The 25,535-nt window shown below is 39.1% G+C and overlaps 1 protein-coding gene and 1 pseudogene across 4 annotated transcripts in view; one reads left to right on the top strand and one right to left on the bottom strand.

Moving 5' to 3' along the window:
* The window catches only part of PAK1 (p21 (RAC1) activated kinase 1), a 155,838-nt gene that overhangs the window by 65,450 nt on the left and 64,853 nt on the right, over positions 1-25,535 (bottom strand). For 2 of the 4 annotated variants that reach the window (XM_047693911.1, XM_047693910.1), the window contains exon 2: positions 9,208-9,418. In XM_047693911.1, the coding sequence (XP_047549867.1) occupies positions 9,208-9,397 (190 nt within the window). In that variant the 5' untranslated portion in view covers positions 9,398-9,418. The remainder of the gene's footprint in view (positions 1-9,207; positions 9,419-25,535) is intronic. The other 2 variants (XM_047693913.1, XM_047693912.1) reach the window with 1 other exon arrangement.
* LOC125079705 (40S ribosomal protein S10-like) overlaps positions 21,335-25,535 on the top strand; it is a 44,387-nt pseudogene continuing 40,186 nt past the window's right edge.

The raw sequence follows: 25,535 nt of genomic DNA, 5'->3' as shown, positions 1-25,535 counted from the left end.
CAAAAGGTAAGACTTCAACAAACACTAAATATTAAGTTATATTCAAATAATTCTTTATAACATTTGAAAAAAACTTTAAACAAGTCCCAAAAAGTTCATGCAGTAGCACCAGTAAATGCCTAGCAATCAATTCCATAGCTCTTCGTTGCAAAGTTACTTTTTGTCTTGATGAATCAAATAATCAGGAGTTATCTATCATATCAATTCTACATTTTAGGACTTATTATGAAAACCACTTTTGGACTAATTAAAAGAATCATCCCCTTTTCACAATTAACAGTTAACTTTTAATGAATTTACAATTGTGCCTACCCATTTCTTAAAAAAAAATACTTTTTTTGTATTGTTATGTTAGTACATCATTAGTTTTTGATGTAGTATTCCAAGATTCATTGTTTATGCACCACACCAAGTGCTCCATGCAATATGTGCCCTCCTAAATACCCACCACTAGGCTCATCCATCCTCCCAATCCCCTCCCCTCTAAAACCCTCAGTTTGTTTCTCAGAGACCTTTACATAAATAAAATAAATATATGTGTTTATTAAGTGCCTTCATTTGTTAAACCCTAATTATTTTAGTTGTGGGTAATCCATATCAAATAATCGTATATTTTACAGGCAGGTCATCAATTTAATACTTTTATTTTAAGGATTAAACCCTTTTTAAGAAGGTATAATATGTTCACATTCATATTAGGTTCAGGGAAGGTTATAGGGGTTAGTTCTCTACTGGGTTTTAGTTGTCAATAGCCAATAAATTTTAAAACTTGTAATTACAAGTTTAAAACTTGTAATTTTTTAAACTTCTGTTGAAACATTTAACTTTCAGGTTAAAAATTTTCTGTTATTTGGAGGCAGCTGGGTTGCTCAGTCATTAGAGCCTTGATCTCAGGTCTTGGTCTCAAGGCTGTGAGTTTAAGCCCCATGTTGGGTGTGGAATCCACTTAAAATTTTTTTCTGTGAAATGAAAAATTTGTGTTTTAAATTAAAAATTTAGAATTTAATCACACACACACACACACACACACACACACACTCACACACACACAGAAACCTGGCTCATGAGCCACATATGATTTTATAGAGTATTCAGTCCAATTTTTTCATTTTAAAGGTGAGAAAACCCAGAGAAGATCAGGGAGTTGCTCAAGGCCACATTAACAAATATCTGAGAACACTGCAATAGGAGCCAAACCCCAAACAGAATATTTTACAATGTTACTTCCTTAGAAAATCTTGAACACATAGTTGGTTGCCAAGCCCAACTCCTAATATCATATGTGTATCAATGCTTTACTATGTAAGTGAATTAGATAACACAGGGGAAGAGAAAGAGTGAAAAGGGAGAGGATTAGACTAAGAAAGAAGTGAAGAGTATCTACGAGATCTGGAGTTTTAAGAGGCTTACCTTTTTGGCCTCCGTTTCAAATATATTATTTGTTCCAGAAATCCAGGCCCATATCCAGAGCTTAGAACCCTGCTTCTGACAGATATTACTGAGAACTCTTGGAGACTTCTTGGGAAACCTGCTTAGTCTCAGAGCACAGAATAACTTAATCTGCTCTTCCCATTATCCCTATCTAAACCAACAGGAAATACAAGCCTGTACGTATGTAGGAAGAGAAAGGTAGTTTATGCCAGAATCATTCTTTAATTCTACTTTGGAAGAACCCTGTTAAGAGTTGCTATTTTGTAAATGTCGTAACAACTCAACCATGACTGCAAGTTACAATAGCCACCAAAATTTCTACCAACTCTAAAAAAGGCTGCAGTTTGCATAGCATTTTTCACATCTTCAGTCTTCCAGCAATTCTATGAGATAAGTATTACTGTGTACCCATACTACAGATAAGAGAACTAAAGCCAAGAAAGGTAAAGCAACTTAACCAAAGGTCACAAAGTCAGGGAGGGGCAATGGTGATAATTTTAAGGGCTTGAACTCAAACAGGGCTTCTTTTGAATGTACTGTGCCTTCCCCATATTGCAGACTACATGAATATGCCAGTGAGTGATAGAACAGATGTTATTAAATGCAAATTAGTTTGAGTTAAAAGAAACAACCAAGTCAATTCTACTAAAGCCATCAGTCTGAACGTCTCTCGGATGGGAGCCCTCAAACACTATATGGTGTCTGAGGACTTAGAAGAATGAGAGAGTACAGTCCAGAAGCAAGAGACAATTATTCAAATTCAGACTCCATGCTCTACAACTATGCAGATGTGACCCTGGGCAAGTTGTTGACCTACTAAGCCTGAGTATCAGTGTTGTTCAGTGGTTTCAGAGTGTCAGTCCCCCACTCAGCCACTCCCTAACTAGATAACCTTGGGAAAGTTACTTAATCTCCGTGAACCTCAGTTTGCTGTCTACTAAGTGAAATATTTATGTACCTGCAAGGGCTGGTATATTTCACAAACATCAAAACTCTTAATATATTGTGTGGTAGGGGCGCCTGGGTTGCTCAGTGGGTTAAAGCCTCTGCCTTCAGCTCAGGTCATGATCCCGGAGTCCTGGGATCGAGCCCCACATCGGGCTATCTGCTCAGCAGGGAGCCTACTTCCCTTCCTCTCTCTCTGCCTGCCTCTCTGCCTACTTGTGATCTCTCTCTCCGTCAAATAAACAAAAAAAAAAAAATCTTAAAAAAAAAATATATTGTGTGGTAATTAATAGGCATTCAACAAATAGTAGCTGGTTATTGCTATTACTATTTTATGGTTATTACTATTGTCTAATTACTATTTGTTATTATTACTATTTTTTATTATTGTTTTTAATTTGAAGACCAACTAAGGTAAAGAAAATGTACATGTTTTATAAGCTAAAAGCTTTACGAACATGAGTTATCATTAATATAAGAAAGTTTCAGAGTAAGATTTCCGGACCCACTCACTAAGACAGAGAAACTGTGGCTAAGAAGAAAGAAGAAAGAATCATTCTGATGTCATGTAACTAGACACCACAAGCTTGAAGAAATAAAGTGGAAAAAGAAGGTCAAAACCTCACCCATCCTAATTTTAACCCCATTTTGGCCTACTCCATTTGGCTTTCTGATAGCATGGGAATTCAGGCTGACACTGCCAAACCCTATGGTGCAGTACAGTTATCCAGGGTTCAGCACAAATCATTGGCCTTACTTATTTTCTTAAAAGATTTATTTTTAAGAAGCACCTCTCATTGGTTCAGCTGAGCTAATCTGAGCTCAAGGCAGTAAAATGCTCCAAACTTGGGAGAGATAAACACTGACGTAGTCCAGTTTTAAAATTAACTTTGCTAAACTCTTCCCAAGCCTGGAGAACTCCACTTCGGTTGTGAAAATTAAGCCAGAAGAAGATTCCAAACTAAATACTGCGTGACTTAATAGAATAAACCAAAGGCTCCAGATCCTAACCACAGGTACCAGGCTTTCCCACATAGAATTCTGCAACCCAGCACCACATACTCCAGGCCTTTAGCTAAGGCTTCTTTGATTTATTGACGCATTCCCCCAGGCACACACTGAAGCCGTGCTGGAGGTCAGCATTAGGTAATGCCCACAGACATTCTAACCATTGCCAGCTCAAATCTCAGCCACTACCGCAGGCCACAAAGACTCTTCTTTCTCCTTTCCCAAATCTCTTTAGAGACCTAAAACTACCCCTTTGGTAATTTTGGCTCCAAAAGTCTGGGTATGACCTAAGCATCTGTTATTCTTTAAAAGCACCATAAGTGAATCAGATATGTAATCTGGGTTGAGAACAACGAACAGAGATAGTCGGGTATGCTGTAACAGATACTGCAGGAAGACTGAGTTCCACACTCATCCCTGCCACTTTCCAGCTGTGATCTCAAGCAATTTAATTTTCTTTAAACCTCAGCCTCCTCAACTGAAAATGACTTGCAGACATCAGATTAAAACAAGAAGTGAGTTTCTCATTTAAAAAAAAAAAAAAAAACTCATACTTGTAGTGTTTTACAGTTTAGAAAATGGTTTTGTATTCACTGTGTGAAATGGCAAAAGCCTACTAATGGTAAGAGTGATGGGAATTACAATTATTCCTACTTCACAGATGAGAATACTAAGATTAAAATAAATTGGTAAGAGGAAAAGAAATCACAGAATAAATGTCAGAGATAGGACTCAATCTTGGTTCTCTAAGTCCGTTCTAGACTATTTCTAGGCCAAATACTTTGGTAAGGCCATACCACTTCAAAGACTGCCAACTCTGCTTTGAATCCTGCTAGGACTAAGTGAGGCACAAAGCAAAGGTCAACAAATGTTTATTGGTTGAAAGATAATATCGACAAGCATAAAATTAAGCTGAACAAAAGCTCCAAACCAAAGGGGGGAAAAAAACTTCACTTATCTCATTTTGATGCATGCATTAATTATAGCCATCTTTAAAGCAAATGGATGAAACCTCTGAGCTCAGGGCATGCACAGAAAATCTATAACTAAGGGATGAAAGAGACAACTAGATTATTTCATAAGAACTTTTTAAAATTCTATGCTTTCTGTATCTATACTTTGAATTCACAGAGAAACTGGTTTGAGATCTTGAGCTATGAGATTTACTTTCAGAACAGATTTGGCCTAGGATCACTCAGTGAAGGGTGTCCAAGAAGAATCTCTGGGTCTACACACAGATTTATTATTAATTAAAGTACTTTACAATGGCCCAGCTTCTTTTCACCTACACATGCAACCCAATCCAACTTCATCTTTATAATCTCATTTATTTAATTTTAGGATTTCAAAACTATGAGAGACCTTCTATGTTTACTGGTTTGACTCTAGTTTTTTGAATGAAGACACTAAAGTCTACAGAGAAATAATTGACCCAAGCTGTCGGCCAATTTATGACAGAACTAAGACTACAACCCAGATATTCAGACCCCCACCTCCCATTCAGTATGTAAGATCATCCCTTTAGTTCTCAATGATGTCTAAATGTTATGCTTCTACCTGCTATTTTAGACAGGAATCATCTTTTAAATAAAAAAACAAAACACACACACACAAGTTTTACTGAGATATAATTCACTGAGATACAATTCATCCATATAGTGCACAATTTAGTGACTTTTTATATATACTCAGAGCTGGGCAACCATCCCCATAATCAATTTTAGAACATTTTCTTTTTGTTTTTTTTTTAAGTTTTCTTTCTTCTCTTTTTTAATTATGTTCAGTTAGCCAGCATATAGTACATCATTAGTTTTTGATGTAGTGTTCAACGATTCATTAGTTGTGTATAACACCCAGTGCTCATCCCAATACACATCCGTGTTAATACCCATCACCCCGTTACCCTATCCTCCTAACCCCCCTTCCTTCTATAACCCTCAGCGTGGTTTCCGGAGTCCAGAGTCTCTCATGATTTGTCTCCCTCTCTGATTTCTTCCCATCCAGTTTTCCCTCCCTTCCCCTGTGGTCATCACATTTTATCACCCCAAAAAGAAACTCCATACCCCCTAATCCCATCTGCCTCTTCCCACAGCCCTGGGCAATGATTCATCTGCTTTTTGCCTATGGATTTGCCTGGATATTTCACATAAATGGAATCATATAATATGTGGTCCTTTGTGACTGACTTCTTTTACTAACACAATGTTTGCAAAGTTCAACCATGCCGTGGCATGGATCAGAACTTCACTTCCTTTTATTATCAAATAAAATATTTATTTGTATGGATGTGCCACATTTTACTTATCCATTCATCAGCTGATGGATATCTGGGTAATTTCTACTTTTTGGCTATTATGAATAATGCTGCTATAAACATTCATGTGCAAGTATTATATGGACACATGTCTCTATTTCTAGGTCATATAGCAACTCTATGCTCAATCTTTTAAGAAACTGCCAGACTTCTCTAAGTGTTTTTAACAGTTATTTTCCCACCAGCAGTGTATGAGGGTTCCAATTTCTCCAAATCCTTGTCAACATTTGTTATTATCTTTTTATTACAGCCATCCTAGTGGGTGTAAAGTGACATCTCACTGTGCTTTTGATTTGCAGTTCCCTCATAGCTAATGATTTTGAGCATCTCTCCAATGTGCTTATTGGCCATTTGTCTGTCTTCTTTGGAAAAATGTCTATTCAGATCTTTTAGCCATTTTTCAATTGAGTTTTTTTTTATTGTTCTGTTGTATTAGCTCCTTATATATTTATGATACAAGTCCCTTATCAGATATATGATTTAAGAAAATCTTCTCTCAAGGGGAACCCACTGTTGGTGGGAATGCAAGTTGGTGCAGCCACTTTGCAGAACAGTGTGGAGATTCCTCAAGAAATTAAAAATAGAGCTTCCCTATGACCCTGCCATTGCACTACTGGCAATTTACCCCAAAGATACAGATGTAGTGAAAAGAAGGGCCATCCGTACCCCAATGTTTATAGCAGCAATGGCCACGGTCGCCAAACTGTGGAAAGAACCAAGATGCCCTTCAACGGACGAATGGATAAGGAAGATGTGGTCCATATACACTATGGAGTATTATGCCTCCATCAGAAAGAATGAATACCTAACTTTTGTATCAACATGGACGGGACTGGAAGAGATTATGCTGAGTGAAATAAGTCAAGCAGAGTCAATTATCATATGGTTTCACTTATTTGTGGAGCATAACAAATAACATGGAGGACATAGGGAGATGAAGAAGAGAAGGGAGTTGAGGGAAATTGGAAGGGGAGGTGAACCATGAAAGACTATGGACTCTGAAAAACAATCTGAGGGTTTTGAAGGGGAGGGGGGTGGGAGGTTGGGGGAGCCAGGTGGCGGGTATTAAGGAGGGCATGTATTGCATGGAACACTGGGTGTGGTGCAAAAACAATGAATTCTGTTATGCTGAAAAGAAATTTTAAAAAAAGAAAAAAAAGAAAATTTTCTCCCATTCTATGGATTATCTTTTTACTTTCCTGGTGGTAAAATTCGAAGCACAAATGTTTTTAATTTTGATGGTATCTACAAAGCAGGAAATCTTATCTTCCTACTCCGCAAGAACAATTTCAACTTTTCAAGAGTCCTCTTTACTACATGTAGAAACTTGGGCTAAACACCTACTTACTTAACAGAGATCAAGAATTATGGTTGATAAAGCACAGTGTTAAAAATAAGCACACACCTGGGGCACCTGGGTGGCTCAGTGGGTTAAGCCTCTGCCTTCAGCTCAGGTCATGATCCCATGGTCCTGAAATGGAGCCCAGCACTGGGCATTCTGCTCAGCAGGGGACCTCTGTTTCCCCCTCCACCTCCACCTACTTCTCTGCCTACTTGGGATCTCTCTCGCTCTCTCAAATAAATATGTGGAATATGTCAAATAAATATGTGGAATCTTAAAAAAAAAAAAAAAGCATATATATTTAAACTGAGGGATAAACAAAGTTGCTATATATATGGGAGAAAATTCTAGGGCATGGTAACACCACCTAGATCATAGCCCTGTATCTAGGAAGTTGGCAGCTGCTATATAAGTGAGTTAGCCAAAAAATAAAAACTAAGCAACTTACCCATCTCTCTTCTAACTAGACCCCGAAAAAGCTCACTATGAAGGTGGAATAGGGCATAGGGTAAGTACACACAAAGATACAAGCCCAAAATAGTAAAAATTCTCAATAGTTCTCATTTCAGTTATTCAACAATTATTTCCTATCTATAATGTCACTGCCTATTAGACATCTCTATGTCAAGGCATCTCAAATGCAAAGTGTCTAAAATTATCTTTTCACCTCAAATGCAATGTGTTTAAAGGCTTTCCTGTTTTCTCCAACTACCAACCCTCCTGACTTGTTCCTCTTCCTGTGTTCCTTATTTGGTTGATGATACTATCATCTACCATCTTACACTGATCTATAACTATGCAGTTATACTTTTCTGCAACATAGGGTACTTTCTGCAATTTGCCATTGTGCTTCTTATATTTGGCCTACTATTTCAGAATCCCAATTCTGATTTTATCATATAGTCTACTAGCTATGTCTCCCAGCTTCAGTAAAGGAGTAAAGAGAACACATCCTAATATGAACTGCCTTCTGTGTGGAAGGTACTTAATTAGGAAATTTGCATATAATCTTCACACAAAAACCCTGTGAATATTATTCCAATTTTAGAGATAGGAAAATCCCAATCTTTCCTACAGATAGGAAACTAAAGCCAAAGGAGCTAACTGACATATCTAAGGTCAGAGAGCTGGTTAAATGAGTAATCCAGGATTTGAATCAGGTCCATCTAAATCAGAAGCTCATGATAACTATTTATAAACAGAAAGCCAATTTTGTCAACACACCACAAGAAAAGGCCCTGCAAGCATGATGGAGAAATTTACCTCACATCAAGAGCCACTTAAATAAATAATTTGGGGAGTCAAACAAAAATCACTTATCAATGTGGACACCCAAACCTCTATTTCACTATCTTGTCCAGACAGTTTCAGCGACTTTATCAGATACACTGTTAAAATCCTAATTATTCAGGGCATCTGGGTAGCTCAATCAATTAAGTGTCTGCCTTTGGCTCAGGTCATGATCTCAGGATCTTGGGATTGAGCCCCGTATCCAGCTCCCTGCTCAATGGAAGTCAGTTTCTCCTTCTCCCTCTGCTCCTCTCCCCAGCTCATGCTCTCTCTCTCTCTCAAATAAATGAATAAAATATTTAAAATCCTGATTATTCTTCTAGAAGTTTTATCAATAAAAAGAAAATGAGCCCACCTAGTATGACCTATTCTTAGTACCTCATGCTGAGTCCTGCTTCTTTTTCCCAGCAACTACTTGCCTTTCTTACTGATATTTAATCTCCAAATCTAGATGTGAGAGGAGGACATATGAATAAAGAAGAGGCAATCAAGAATCCAGAAAGAAGACATTCCAAAAATGACACTAGCTTGGAAAAAAACATTTCCAAATGAAGACACTCCAGTATTTCTTATACTTTGTGAGTTCATAAAAGTTTTATAACTTATAAAGTAAATAGATGGCTTCAGATTATCCAAAGTCTGGCAAGAGCATAATTATTTTCTTAGAATTTTGCTAGAAATAGTTGATAAAGTATAAAAATAAGTTTATTTCCTATCTGACTTCAGTCACCTTGGGAAAGAAAGACAAGGGAAGGATTTAAGGGCAAAAAGGTATTAAAGAAAAATTAAGTCAAGGAAAGGACAGATCTCTAAGCTACCAAAAGAAAAAAAATTGTCTTAAGCATACAAATGGTTAGAAAGAAATGAAATACTGTACTTTTATCTCCAGGTAAGATGGATCGGTAAAATCGGTCCTTCTTTTTCTTCTCCTCTGGGTTTGGAGGCAGAGGTTTGGAACCATGGTTTAGGGTTCCCGCATCTTTGCTGCCAGCTCCAATCATAGTGCTGGTATTTCTCATCGGAGGGGCTGGGGGTTTGTCTTGAATGTCTAGGCCGTTATTTGACATTGTCACCACCACCAGCAGCTACTGGAATCAGAAAGAACAACATAACTCTTTTATTATTTTCAATGCAAAAGGAAATACATGTTGAAAAATTTCAAAGAATCCAAATGATACAACCCATCCTCGGGGCCCAACTCAAACCTTTCCACCACACACTGTAACTACTACCATCTTACTCACTCAACAATACTCAAAGATGTAATACCTACTCTGTGCCAAGCACTGCTGAACATTCACAAGATTCTTCTTTTTCTCTACCTAAGACATTGGAGAGCACAGAAAACCAGCCTGATGTAGTTTGAAAGGCAGAACTGGCCCAGCTAAATTAATTAGTAATCCCAGTGCCACTTACTAGCTTTAAAGAAATTCCTTAACCACTTGGGTTCCATTTATTCATTCATTAAATAAAACTAAGAGCATTCTACACAGTGACCCTTTGCCAACCTCTAATTTTGTAACCTTAGGAAAATTATGTTCCCTCTCTAGAATGGACTGTATCACTATATCAAGAGTCCCTAAAGCTGCTGGTTTTGTTAATAGTTTTACTGGAACACAACTGTTCATTTACATATTGTCTATGGCATCTTTCACATTCCAATGGCAGAGCTGAGTAGTTGCAACAGAGACTATATGCCCACAAACCTAAAATATTTATCTAGTGCTTTATAGGAAAAGTTTGCTGACCCTTGGCCTATGTCATCTCTCCAGTATTTTCTTCCTCTAAAATTTGACCTTGATCTAAATATATGATAGTCAATGCAGTAACCATCCTGTCATATATGGTGTTGAATTTACTGGCAATCTCCAATGCTTCTGGCAAAGAGAAGGAATAAAATCTTTTAAAAAGGGAAAAAATTGATATCACATGGTAACAAGAGTTTTAATGAAGACGGATGTTATTACTTTAAATCAGTAAGTGTCCTTGACGATGAGCAGGCATATACTTAGACAGACTTAATAAAGTCTCTCATTATTCTTCCAGGTTACAGTGGAAACTATATCTTTGGCCATGACTACTTAGAATATAAGCTCCGTCAAGTAAACACAATGGTGCTTTAGAGGCTAAAGTTTCTGATTAATAAATAAATAAATAAATAAACCAATGTAATAATCACAAAGAGCTTTTTAGAAATAAGATGTTCTGTTCTGACCCCCATAAATTTTTATTTAGTATAACTAGGTTATGGACAAAATTCTGTAATGTTAAAAATTACTGATCCCAGTGCCAGCCAGATTTGAATACCACTGCTTTAGATGTCAATTATTTAAATGTTATGAACAAAATTTATTAACTTTTACATTTTTTAATAAATGTAGGACTAAATGATCCCCTGCATCTACTTCTCCCTTGAATTCTTTCTCTACATGCCATAGGTGATCTAAAAACACAGCACTTCTCTATTTTTTTTTACATTTTTTATTATGTTCAGCTAGTCAACATATTAGTTTTTGATGTAGTGTTCAATGATTCATTAGTTGTGTATAATATCCAGTGCTCATCCTAACACGTGCCTTCCTTAATACCCATCACCCAGCTACCCCATCCCCACAAACCCCTCCCTTCTGTAACCCTCAGTTTCCCAGAGTCCAGAGTCTCTCATGGTTTGTCTCCCTCTCTGATTTCTTCCCATTCAGTCTTCCCTCCCTTTCCCTATGATCCTCTGCACTACTCCTCATGTTCCGCCTATGAGCAAAACCATACGATAATTGTCTTTCTCTGCTTGACTTGTTTCACTTAGCATCATCCCCTCCAGTTCCATCCATGTTGATACAAATGGCAAGTATTCATCCTTTCTGATGGAATATACGAAATAAAAAACATATCTTCTTTATCCATTCATCTGCTGAAGGACATTTTGGCTCCTTCCACAGTTTGACTATTGTGGATGTTGCTGCCATGAACACTGGGATGCATGTGCCCCTTCTTTTCACTACATTAGCACTCCTCTACTTTAAAATCCATCATTGACATCCCAGAACAAAAGCTAAAGTTCCTTACCAACTAAGCCACCATACCTGAACACAGCCTACACTCAAACTATACCTTAGAAATCTCTGTTCTCTTGATTTGCCATGTCTCTTACCCTTCTTCCAATCCCCCAGTGCTTCTTGTCAAATATTTCTCCCTCCTCTGACTGATAAAAATCTTACTCATCTTTTAGGCCAGATTCAAACTTCACCCTTTCTGTAACTCATCCTACCTACCTTTACCAAACCAACATCTACCTCTATCTGCTCTTTACTTCTCTTTTTGATCAAAAGAAATTAAGTAAGCAAGAAGAATTATTAATCTATATTAACTCTCTGGGTGGTGTGTTTTTTATCCATTTCTTCTGGCTTCACTTTGCAGGTCTGCCTTTGCTTTTTCTCCCAGCCCCAACTCAAGTCTCTCAGCTCCCACAAAGGGGATTTCCATGGGCTGAGTCCTCAAGTGCACCTTCCTACCCTGGACTGCAGGTTCCAAAATTATACTCCCTACAGCCACCTGACAGACTAAGCAGGCCCTTCCTTGCCTCTTAGGTCCTTCAGCCCAAAGCCTCACTGAATATAGCTCCCCTTCAAGGCAACAGCCCAAGATTATGCCAAGAGAGGTTCACCACCCTTTCTGATACAGGCTTTTCTTCATTTCTCAGATCTTTCAACCATGCCTGGAGAATACTCAGGGGATAGACCTCCACTTTCAAAATGATTCCAAATTATCGAAACCTAAAATCTGTTATTGGAATACAATGCTTGAATCCTCTGTACCATATTCTACCCAAGGTCATCTGGCCTATGCTTGAAAACTTCCATTTTTAGGAAATCTATGATCTCAAAAGTTAGCCTATTCTATCTTTGGTCACTTCATTTAGAAAGTTCTCACTTACATTAAGTTCTATGTATTTCACACTGCACAGCAATTATTTGTTTATACATTTGCCTCCCCACTACACCCTCTTCTCTGTCAGCTTTAGACTATGTACTATGTCAACAAAGTTCACTCTTACTTTCTTCTCAATCCCCAACACCAGGTCTGGCACAGAATAATCAATAAAGATTTGTTGAACAAATGAATAAAGAACAAGTAAGCAAATAAATGAATAAGCAAACAAACACTACTTCTGTTAGTCCTAAATCCTATCTCACCTCTACTCAGAAAAGTCTATTGCTTCTTCCCCAGACTGAACTTTAGGTACTTGAAATCATCTTTCAAAATCCCCCAAGTCTTCTTGTTCTCTCAGTGTTAAACATTGAGTTTTCTCAGTGTTTCTCAAATCAAGTTTTCTCAATATTAAACAGTGTCTGTATCTTCAACTATACACCGTACAATTTTGTACCTTCCCGATCCTTCCCTCTGAACTTACTTGGACTTGATGTTTCTATACTACTTTCCAGTTTCCCTGCAGCCCTCCAAACAGTCCCTTCCTGTGGTTTCTCCACAAGTCTTTACTTTCTTTGTACTTCACAGATCCCCTCACACTGGTCATTTTGCGATCTACATTCAGCAAAATAATTGGCACATTTTTAAAACTATGCCATTTTAAACTTTGTTTATAGGAAAACAAGTCCAAAGGATCAATCCTGAGAGGAGAAAGGAAAAATATACTCAATTCTTAAATAAGGAGACCAAACACATCTTAAATCTTCTCACAGTCTGTGCCGGTCAAATATTTGGGACAATGACAAGCCAATGCCTTCTGACGGGCTGCAGTATAAAGCAAGGCTCAAAGCCAACATTTAGAACGGTAGTTCAGATGGTGCCCCTCTATCCATCCTAGACAACAAACTGCTATAATAGAGGGAAAGACACGCTGATCACATTTTACCAACGCTCCAGAGGCTCAGGGAGCCTAATAATTTATGAGCAACTAATTATACTGAAGTATTAATTATGAATCAACTGAATGGCTCTGTAATAAACGCAGGATCGTTGTGAGGTTTCAGAAAGGCCATCCGTAAGGCGATATAATAAAAAGATGACTAGATCTAAAATCAAGAGATCTGGATTTAGGTCCCGGCTCTGCTATTTACTAGTTATGACTCTAATAAAAGTCCCCCCACCTATGAGCTACAATTTGGTGTTTCCCACTCTATGGTCACTAGACAGATACTGGTCAAGAGGCAACTAAGGAATGGAAGTGATTTATGTCCTCTTTTCTATAAAAAGCATAAAAATACAGTGCTAGCACAGAAAGAAGGGAAAGAAATCGTTTTTCAAGTAGCCATTATGTGTAAGGTACTTTACATACTGAATGAAACGGGACACGGACTGAGGGAAGGACTGTGTACAGCAGCAGCTACTCCTTTCCACTCTATGACATCCGGATGCCACAGCCACTAATACAAAAAGGGCCAAAATAAAGAATTTAAGATATACATAACATCAAAGCCAGAAGCAACTTGTAAAGGCCGCCTAATCTGACCCTCTCATATAACAGGTAGGAATACTGAGGTATTCATTCTGTAAACACAGAACGAAATTGCTAAAACACAGCAGTTTAAAGGTGGGATTAGAACCCATGTCTTCAGACTCTCTGCCAAAGAATTTTCCAAATATACCTCTGGTAATTCTATCCCCCGTGTACCTTTTCTGACCTGAACTCTGCTACTCTTGATTTAGGTAAATCAAATCCAGCCAGTGGCAAAAAAAAAAAAAAAAAAGCACAATATAAACATGTTTAGCTGGACTTGATTGATATTTACTAAATGTCTTTCATGAGGCATAAATAAATTCTCAGTCTTCAAATCAGCCATGTGAAAGTTATGTATACCTTTTAATATCATTGCAGGTTCTTCATTTAAGTACAATTCAAATCAATAAATCTTTACTGAGTACTTACACATAAAGTGCCATGGTAGAAACCAGGGACAAAGAGATAAATAAATGAATATGCTCTAACGCTAGACATTCTCATAGTTCAGTAAGCAAGATACATAGGACTAGAAAACCACAGTGCCAGGCCCATTGTGAACACTGCTACAGAGAAGTACAAGTGGTAAAATGTGAGAAGACATGAAAAAGAAAGACAGTATTGAATTTAGGTGATCAGTGAGGCTTCATAGAAGAGGTGATGTTAAAAGCAGGGGCTTAAAGAATAAATGAGACTAGTGGTCTTTGACCCTGGACTATTAGAATCCCTAGGAGCTTTTTAAAACACCAGCTCAAGTACTTACGGGGCAGTATACTAATATATACAACTTACTTTGAAATGTGTTTTTAAAAAGTAAGATGGATTATTGGATGAACACGGGTATAATATTCTTGTCCATATATAATTTATAGTGGATATGATAAAGCAAATATATGAAAATGTTAATGGTAGAAGAATCTAGGTGGTAGACATACAGGTATTCACTATAAAATTCTTTCAACTTTGATGTACTTTTGAAATTTCTCCTAATAAAAGGGGTAGAGGGCAAATACCAGTACTGAGCTCTGATTTAATGCCTGTACCTAGGGACTAGGTGCAGGCATTGGTAAAGTACCTGAACCAAAGAAAACAAACAATAAATAAGCAGACTATTTTGATGGAGAATGATAATGGCAAATGCATCCTAGACCACAGGAATAGCGTAAGTGTGAAAGTACAGTGAGGTAGAATGCAACACAAAAATAAAAAAGTAGGACACAGCGATCAGAGAGCCTTTTATGTTCTATAACACCTACAGCACTAGTCAGAAAAATGGTCCCTTCTAAGCAGTTCTAGATCCACGCAATGAATGTCCCATGTTAAAAATAAAAGATGACACTTGATTTAAAAAGGCTGTGGAGAGATGACAATGAGAAAAGAGCTGTTGCCTGGAGGAGGGGACCAGCTGCCATCCGTCTGCACTGAGGGCTCTGTGATGCCTTCAGTTCACACAATGGGACTTAGAGTTTTGGAGAGTCCTAGAAACTGCTTAACAGAGTTGCTCAAATTCTAAAAAACAGCTTCCCCACAGACCTCCTGAACTATCTTTACAAATAGGATTTCAGCCATCATTTGGCACTGATAGCTTAATAACCACTAACATTAGAAAACACTTTGGAATTTACAGACAACTTGGAAATCTACTTGGTTGGTGTCAGTTTTCTCATTCATGCATGCAAATATTTATTCATCACCTACTGTATGCCAGGCTGTGCTAGGTGCTGGGGATAAAACAGTGAGCAAGTCAGAAGAAGCAAAATATCAGAGACACCGCCAGTCACCCAGAGCCAGGAGAGGCATGGATGTGAAATAAAGTCTGTGTGACTCCAGGACCAACTCTTTTTCTACTACACCACGTGTCACTGTTCACTCTAATGGCAAAGGAACTAGATAACCTCTAATAACTCCTCACGCCATTGTTTAAGGTGAAGAAGGGAAAGGAAGAAGAAAAAATAAAACCTAGTCTACATATTAATCACATTTGTCAGTAAACAACTCAAAGCAGCTGAGACTGGCACGACCAACACTCCACCCAGAACTGGGGAGTACTGCATGCCCTTGACACCTGGTTATGAGAATCTGATCTTTAATTAAATTGTGCCAAGAGGTTTTCTTTGGCAGGAGCCCAGAATGCTGCAGTCTTGAATTCGCTGAGGGATGTCCTTCTGACACGTCCAAGGCACTCCCGCTATGGAGCCTCCAGCCACTTGCTCTGGTTTAGCAACAAGAAAGCAACTGCTGAAGTAGCAGGGAGGAAAACTGGAGGCTGTTTCTGGGTTGTTGGAAAAGCTACTTTAATTTCTGACACTGCTTCCACAGGTAAAATACAAATAAGACTGTACTTTATAGAGCTACAAGAATTTATTTTTTAATATTTTATTTGAGTCAGAGAGAAAGAAAAGAGAGAGAGCGCGTATGAGTGGGAGGAGGGAGAAGGAGAGGCAGACTCCCCGCTGAGCAGGGAGACTGGACATGGGGGTGGATCTAAGGACCCCGGGATCATGCTCTGAGCCGAAGGCAGATGCTCAATCAACTGAGCCACCCAGGCACCCTGATTACTAGAATTTAAAAGCATAGATATATAGATATACATGGAACATATATATGCACCTAGCATGTTGCCTGGCACAAAATAGATGTCCAATAAATATCTGTTCTTAACCCCCACTCATCTTTCCAGTTTTATCTCTACTATTCCTTAAACTTAGTCATTCCAGCTCAATATGCTTTCATACCCCTGCCTTTGCCCACACTGTTCTCCCCGCCTAAGATGTCCCAACTTGTCTGCCAAGCAAACTCCTCCTCATTCTTCAAGACCCACTTTGATTCTCTTTCTCTATGAAACCTTCACAGAAGCCCCTCTAATTCTGTCTTTTCCCCAACATTTTAATTTAATTATACATACTTCTATGCAGCAGTTTCTATATTTCTGGGCAGCCCCACCAGACCACAAACAAGACAAGGGACAAAACTGAGTCTATCACCAAGTCCCACCCAGCACAGACCTGACACATACTAGGTACCTTGCAAAGGCTCACTGACTAAGGCAGCCTGGTTTACAGAAAAACAAAACAACAAAACCCAAAACAACAACAACAACAACAACAAAAACAGAAGCTAGAAGGATCCTGAAAAACCAGCCAATCTCAAACCTTTATTTTAGCTGCTAACCTGAAACCCACAGAGGTATGAAATTTACCTAAGATCACTCAGTGAAATAGTAGGACATGAAGAGACACTGATTATTCTGATTCTCTTAAAAACACTCTTTCTACACTAATTATAATTTGAGACAGAATGAACAAAGGTCTGTATCTGGAATTAGAGAGCGTGGGAGCCAGAGAAGTGAAATGGAAAAGGCAGAGAGATTTGGGGTCCAAGACTTAAGCTAGCCCTGTACCTTCACCCTCCTCTCCCCTGCCCCAATAATACCTACACATCTTCCTTACTTCTACCACCCTTGCAGAAAGCCACTAGAGTTACTTGCAGAACCAGTACCACTACCAAGGTACTGGTACTCTCCCTACCATATTGGGAAATTCCTGACCTGCAGCCCCAATTAAGCTATTCCTAACAGTTTAGAGGAAATTTTAAATCTATTTTACCAAACCATTAGACTTCGCAATGGATGCCCTGAAGTGAGAAAATCATCACTAAAACGTGAGGCCCATACAATCTGAGAGCTGGAAGGAACTTATAAGGCCTTCTGGTTCAACCACCCAAGAAACACTGGAATCTACTCAGTTGTCTCCTGAATGGATTGACCTTCTAGTCAATCTCTGCCCGAACATTTCCTATGATTTCCCACACTGCCTTATCCTTGCTGCCTGGTACCCCATTCCTAGTCACCTCACTCAAAGACTTTAGTTCCTAGATTAGTCTTCTTTCTGTACCTCCCCAATTATCATTCTAGATGGCCTCTATACCCTGCCAACAATGATGACCGTTCCAACACACTGGCCATTTCAACTGTTGACCTCTAGTCCAAATTGGCCAATACTCCCATAATCACACCCTGAACCTTATCACCAAAATGTGTATTAACTCCAGTATCTGGAATGAATCCTATATACTCCAACACAACCTTCTATCTATGCAGCTCACTTGCTCAAGAACTTCTACTATAATTCCTAGACTTTATTTTCAGCTCAAACCCACTATCCATTAGTACCTCCTGTCTTCACCTCTCTTTTTCCTTAACTATAGCCCATCAAAATCATTCAAACATCACAAGCCATCAATCCTCTAAAACCCAACAACAAAAAAGCAAACGACTCAATTCAAAAATGGGCAAAGGACTTGAAGAGATATTTCTTCAGAGAAGAGGCACGAATGGCCAATAAGCACATGAAAAGAAGTTCTAATGTGCTTATAATTACTAATCAGATGTGCTTATAATCACTAATCATTAGGGAAATGCAAGTCAAAACTACAATAAGATAACACCCTGCCCCATTAGAATGGCAACTATCAAAAAAAGAGAAACCAAAAAGTGTTGGTGAGGATGTGGAGAAATTGGAACCCTGCACATTACTGGCGGGAATGTAAGTTGGTGCAGCCACTGTGGGAAACATTATAGCAGTTTGTCAAAAAATTAAAAATAGAATTACCATAAAATGCAGCAATTCCACTTCTGGATACATATACACAAAAATATTCAAAACAGGGTCTCAAATATATATTTGCACACCGATGCCCATAACAGCATTATTCACAACAGCTAAAATGTGGAAGCGATACAAGTATTCTTTAACAGATGAATAGATCAGCAAAATATAATATACACATACAATCAAATATTATTCAGAAAAAGACAGAAATTTTGTAATATGCTACAACATGAATGAACCCTGAGAACATTATTCTCAGTGAAATAAACCAATCACAAAAAGACAAATACCATATGATTTCACTAATATGAGGTACTTAGAGTAGTCAAAATCATAAAGACAAAAAGTAAAATGGTGGCTGCCAGGGGCTGGTAGGAAGGGAGAATAGGGAGTTATTGTTTAATAGGCACAGAATTTCAGTTTTACAAGATGAAGACTTATAAGATGAATGGTGCTAATGGTTGCATACTAATTTAATAATGTATTTAATGCCACTAACCCACACACTTAAATAGTTAAGATGGTAAGTTTTATGTTATGCATATTTCACCACAATAAAAAAAAAATGTTAGGGGAATTAGAATTTGCTCTCCAATAGATACACTACAATGTGCTGAAAGTTCACAATGCTATCACAGTCATATTACCACAGGAGCCTATTAATGCTGGGGTAGAGGCCAATGAACTAAGACTTAAGATATTAATTACAAGCAATGGATAACTGATTCTCAGTAAAATGTGTAAGACAATAAGTTTGTAACGGGCTGTCACTGTACATGTATACTTTAAACAAATTTGATCAATCTAAACAAATCTGATAAATAAAAACAACGACAACAACACACACACACACAAAACAATCAACCGCCTTGTCTTCGCTCCCTTTACAAAATGCAACTGGCAAAATCCCAGCTTTGGGATAGTCGAACTCCCACTCTCCCCCAACTGTCTCTGTACTGAAGCAGCTGAATATCCTAAAGAATGTTACCTAATTGACTGCTTTCACTTGAAAATTATGAATACCTTTCTGCAAAAGATTACCTTGCCTCAAATGGGGATTCAATTAGGCTTCCCACTCATCCCTTTACCTTCACTGATGAACTCACCTTCTGTAAGAAAACAGAAATCCTTGCAGGAGAACTCCATCTTCCCACTTGCAAATCCATATGCCTCCCTGCCCCTGTACCACCCATTTACAATGAAGGAGGTATTCCTACTCCCATCAAAAGCCATTCCTTCTTCTCCCTCAACTTGCACTCCCTCTCACCTGGAATGATCTCTTTTAGCTATACTAATCAACCAAACTATCAATCAATCTCTCTCACTCCCTCTCCATCTCTCTCTCTTAATTTTATTCAGTCATTCAATATGTATTTATTGAGCACCTACAATGTACCAGTACTAATCTAGCTGAATAAGACAATGTCCCTGTGTTCGTGGGTTTTATGGACTAGTAAGAGAAGCAGAAAAAGAAGTAAGCAAATATATAATGTCAAGACCATAATGAAAATAAAGAGTAGTGCATGTGACTCTGGGTGGGGGGAGGCTAGGGATGGGTGATATATAAGACAAGATGACCAGGACAGGCTTCTTTAAGGAAAAGACACTTAAGACCTGAATGAAATGAGACAACTAATCAACGTAACATGTGGAAGCATTTTAAGCAGAGGGAGCAGTAAGTACAAATGTCCAAGATGAGAATATTTGGGGGCATGTAGAGTAGCAAAAAGGACAAGACCAAAGTTTAGTGAACAAGGAGAAACATGGCAGAAAAATTAAATTAGAGGTGCAGCCAGAGGTCAGACTATATAGGACTTTACAGGCAACAGTAATTTGGATCTTGTATCAAGCATGGGAAGACACTGAAGAATTTTGAGTAGTGATCTGATTTATGTTTTAAATGGCCCAATCTGCTACAGAGAACAGACTGCAGGGAAGCAAAGGAAAAATGAAGAGACCATTAAGAAATTATTACATTAATTGAGGTGGGAACTGGTGGTAGCTTGACAGGACTGCAGTAGGTATACTGTAGTACAGCAAAGGTAGGTATTTTGAAGGTGGAACCAAATGGCTTATTTAGAGACTGGATGTACAGTGTAAAGGAAAAAAAATGAAGATGATCTCTAAATTTTTGGCCTGATCTGTAAATACTGAGTGAATATAAACATGCTATAGTGTCTCCTATTCAAAGACACACATACACATACACCCCTTCCTTGACACCAACATATTCCTCAAAACACATTTCTTTGTTTCCCTTCATAGCAAAGTTTTTCAGAATTGTCTATTTACACTATCTCCACTTCCTCCCCTTTGGTTCACTAAGTAACACCCTCTATTTCACCAAAAGTAGTCTTGTCAAGACAACCAACCATCTCCATGTTGCCAAATCAAATGGTTACTATTCTGTCCTCACCTTACCTAATATCTCTGCAGCATTCACCTGGCTTTCCTTTTATCTTTCTGTGTATTCCTATCTCCTTTGCAGACTCTTCCTAGCTATCCTTGACATGTCCAAGGCTAAGAACCTCCTTTCCTCATACGCTACACTCTTGTCTAGATAATTTCATCCATTCCTATTTACTTATTACCTATATGTTCACAGTACCCAAGTTTTTACCTTTAGCCCAAAAGTTCTTTCAGACTAATAACCTGTTAGACAATTCTGCCTGCATTTCTTCTAAGTACCTAAACCTACAATGAACAAATGAAACTCTTGGTTTTCACAGCATCTATCATGAAATATTTTTGCTTATTTATTATACATCTCCAGCAATAAACAGTAAGCTTCACAAAGAAGCAACTAAGTTCTTTGTGTTTACCAGTCTATACCTAGCAACGAAAGGGGGCTCAGCAAGAGGACACACCAAGATTTACTAGACCCTGTCTCTAGCCTCAAAAAGTCACATACTAATGGGATAGGTGATCCATAAACCACAATGACGGTATGACACAGTAAGTGCAACTGTGAGTGGTGAGAGGAAGAAAACGAGTGTTTCATGAATCCCAAAGAGGGTCCCTTAATAGCCTAGGAGTCAAGGAAGACTATCTTTAGAAGACAATTTAAGAGTTTATTTTTGCAAAAATAGCTATTAAGTGCCTACTAGATAAATTTTTATATAATTATTTTTAAGCTTTAAAATAACTCTTCAAAGTAGGTGTAAATATATTCTATTTTATATATGAAGTTTAGAAAGATAAAAAACCAAGGAGCTAGTAGGTTAAGGAAACAAAATCTGAACTGAAGTCAGTATGCTTTTAAATCCCTCCCCCTCCTTCCTTTTCTTCTTCCTTTTTTCCCACCCTGTATCACAAGGTGCCACCAAAAATAATATCTTTTATACTTGCCACCTACTATTTGTTTGACCTAAAAGAAATCATTATATCTCTTGAACTCAGTTTTTAACATGGGATTCAATTACCAGTCTCTAAATCATCCTTGTTCTAACTCCCTCCTTTTCCTTCGTTATTAAGAATTGAGGCTCAGGGGCACCTGGGTGGCTCAGTAGGTTAAAGCCTCTGCCTTCGGCTCAGGTCATGATCACAGGGTCCTGGGATGGAGCCCCACATTGGGCTCTCTGCTCAACGGGGAGCCTGCTTCCTCCTCTCTGCCTACTTGTGATCTCTGTCTGTCAAATAAATAAATAAAATATTAAAAAAAAAAAAAGAATTGAGGCTCAGTTTTAAACCAGTCAGTGAGTAACCCTAGGTATTTCCCTTTTTTTTTTTTTTAAGATTTTTTTAAAAATTTTTATTTATCTGAGACAGAGTGAGTGAACAAGAGCAAGGTGGAGATGCAGAGGGAGAAGCAGACTTCCCACTGAGCAGGGAGTCCAGTGCAGAGCTTGATCCCAGGACCCTGAGATCATGACCTGAGCAGAAAGCAACCACTTAACCAACTGAACCACCCAGGCACCCCCTAGGCATTTCTTTTATGCTACAGCATCTGAGCATTTTCACGGCTGAAAATGCATTCAGGAACAACCACAGTAACATCTGTAGAACACTTCACAGTTTACAAATTAGTTTCACACATTCATTATTTCATTTGTTCTTCATCAACCCTATGAGGTGTTAAATCCCTGTTTTACAGAGGCCAGTGGAAGTGAAATGTCTAGCCTAGCTCCATCTGGATTTTAGCCTACCCGAAATTGAATTTAAGAAAATAGAGGGGTGTGGAAAAGGAGGAAGAGAGTAAATGACTTATAGAGGAAACTCACCCAAGTGACCTAGAGCCAGGAGAAATTAACAGGGACCAAATCAGTTTCCCTTTCAAGGTAATGAGTGTTTGGCCATGGCACAGTGACCCATCACATGGAACTGCTTCTTTTTCATCTCAGTAATACCTTGAGTCCAGCCCCACATGTGGACGAAAAATGTAAGAAAAAATCTCTATATATACTATATGCATTCACAGGGTCAGAAGAGAACAGATACCGGGGCGCCTGGGTGGCTCAGTGGGTTAAAGCCTCTGCCTTCGGCTCAGGTCATGATCTCAGGGTCCTGGGATCGAGCCGCAAATCGGGCTCTCTGCTCGGCGGGGAGCCTGCTTCCCCCTCTCTGCCTACTTGTGATCTCTGTCAAATAAATAAATAAAATCTTTAAAAAAAAAAAAAGAGAGAGAACAGATACCACCTTTAGAGAAGACCTGAATTTAGGCACCAGCTCAGCCACTGACTTGCTGATTAAAGTTTCCCCCTGTGTTATCATAGCCCCTTGTGCTTCTATCACATATACATTAACACATGAGGTTACAGATGTCTGTACTCCTTGACTCACAACAGAGGGTAGCAACTGAGTCCAGTTTCCATCTTTGTATCCCCAGCACCTGGCACCATAACTAACACAGAACAGGTGATCCAGAGAATGTGTGATGATGACAGATGTCATATTCAAAGCTCTTTGTATACATGTGCATTCCACATTACAGTGTAGACAGTGAGTGCCAGGAAAATAGCAACCTTGTGTTATCTCTGTTTCCCCTCTCATTCTCCCACTTTGAGAACGCTACTCAAGTAAAGTTAGTTGAATAGAAACAAAACAGTCCAAAAAGCCAGCCTTCAGAGGTAAAGAAATTAACCTATATGGTCCTCTTTTCCAGACTGTAGTCTTTCCCACCACACCTACCTCTACCCAAATAATACCTATCTTGCCCAGTCCACCCTCTTCTTCAAAAGATCACTGTTCTTCTCCCTCAGGACTCCACCTTCTCTCCCTCTACCCCATCTCTACTATCTCCTCTTCTTTCATAGGCTCACAAGTCACCTCTTTTCCTCCAGGTAAGCAATGCCTCAAAGCTGCCATAGAGCTTTTGTTCCCAGTCACTTGTCACAAAAGACAGTCTGGGCCTCTGCCCAGCCCCACTGGACACTGTGCTCTTCTCCCACTCTAGTCTTCAAGCTCTCCACTTCTCATCTTGCTTACTCCCTACTGCCTACCGCTGCCTCCTCCCCTCTGCAAAGGAAGAGGGGGTCAAATCCTGGAAGAAAGATTGCTTATTGGCAGGCCCAAAGCAAGACACAGAGGAAGTAAGGAAAGAGACTGGCACTTGGGGAAGACAGAATTTGTAGATGAAAGCTAAACGTAAGGGAGTTAGGGAGGAAACACAGTGTTTGGACCTCACAAACACCACAACAAAGGTCCCTATGAACCTATTAATAATGAGAAAGCTTAACCAACAATTTTATTTCCTGCATTTCTTTTTTAAGATTTTATTTGTAAGTAATCTCTACACCTAACACAGGCCTCAAACATGCAATGCCAAGATCACGAGTCCCATGCTCCACCTACTGAGCCAGCCAGGCAACCCTTAACCAACAATTCTAAAAGGAAAAGAGAAGAAAGCCTAACCAAGAAGAGAAGGACCCAAGAGAGGGAAAGAAAAACTAGCTATGGAAGGGAAAGAATAAGAAAGGGAAGTATGAAGAGAGTAGGAAAAAGGAAGAAAGTGGAGGGTGGGAGAAAAGATGGGTAAGGGAGAAGGAAAAATGATCAGGAGTAGGAAGTAGAAAGAAAAATGGGGGGGGGACAGAGACAGAATCACAGAAAAACTCGGGGGAGGAAGGAGATCAAAATAATCAAGGTAGGTTAGTATCAGGCCTAACATGTTTCTTGGTCCCAGATGATCAAGGAAAGAATTATAGTAAGACATTACACAGCCCCCAAGGTCTATCATTAACTAGGCTGAGTAAGGAGGGGGCTCCAATGAAGATAGTCTAGTTTAAAGATTTTACTTATTTATTTGACAGAGAGAGATCACAAGTAGGCGGAGAGGGAGGCAGAGAGAGAAGAAGGGAAGCAGGCTCCCCACTGAGCAGAGAGCCTGATGTGGGGCTCATCCCGGGACCCTAGGATCATGACTTGAGCCGAAGGCAGAGGCTTTAACCCACTGAGCCACCCAGGCACCCCAAGACAGCCTAGTTTAAAACAGTTTTACATCCATGTATCAAATCACTGGCCAGTTCAGAGAAAAACCATTAACATGCCTTGACCTGTTTCTTTCCAACCCCACCTCCCTACACCCAACGTAACTATACTCAACACCAAAACAATCAGCATTTTCAACCTCTGCCTTGTCCATTAAGCATCTGGGTCCTCAGCAGACCAGCAAGATGGCATCCAAAAGGCTGGCTGGAGAGGATACAAAGGTCTTCTTCTCAAATTCCCCTTCTTCTCAAATTCACATTGTTGAGGGGGACATCTCTGCAGCTCATTCTAGGGCTTTAACCAGCTCACCTTTCCAAAACGCAGTTTACAGAAGGTCAAGCTCTTCACCACACAAATAAGGAAACTGAGGCGCACAGAGGCTGACTGAACCATACCTACCCTTCCTTAGGTCTCCAATGTCCTGGTTTACTCCACCTCTTAACAGGTCACTTATAATATAATGCCCCTCCCCCAAACCCAAGAGAAAACCCCCCATGGTCCCAGCAGGCCCGCAGCTAAGCCAAACAGAGTGGAAAGCATCACAGTAACCACCAAGCACAACGGTGTTAGCAAAGGAGAACGGTTCCTGAGACACAGCAGTTCACCCCCAAACCAGCTTCTCCTTCACAACCTTCCCTAGCCAGAGCTCTGCTTCCAGGTGCTGGCCTAGAAGGCCAGCTCATCTGAGGGCTCAGCCCTCAGCCCCTTCTCTTG

The sequence above is a fragment of the Lutra lutra genome, chromosome 10 (assembly GCF_902655055.1).
Source record: "Lutra lutra chromosome 10, mLutLut1.2, whole genome shotgun sequence".
Lineage (NCBI taxonomy): Eukaryota > Metazoa > Chordata > Mammalia > Carnivora > Mustelidae > Lutra > Lutra lutra.
Note: the sequence above shows the minus strand (reverse complement) of the source record. Positions and strands in the feature narration are given on the sequence as shown.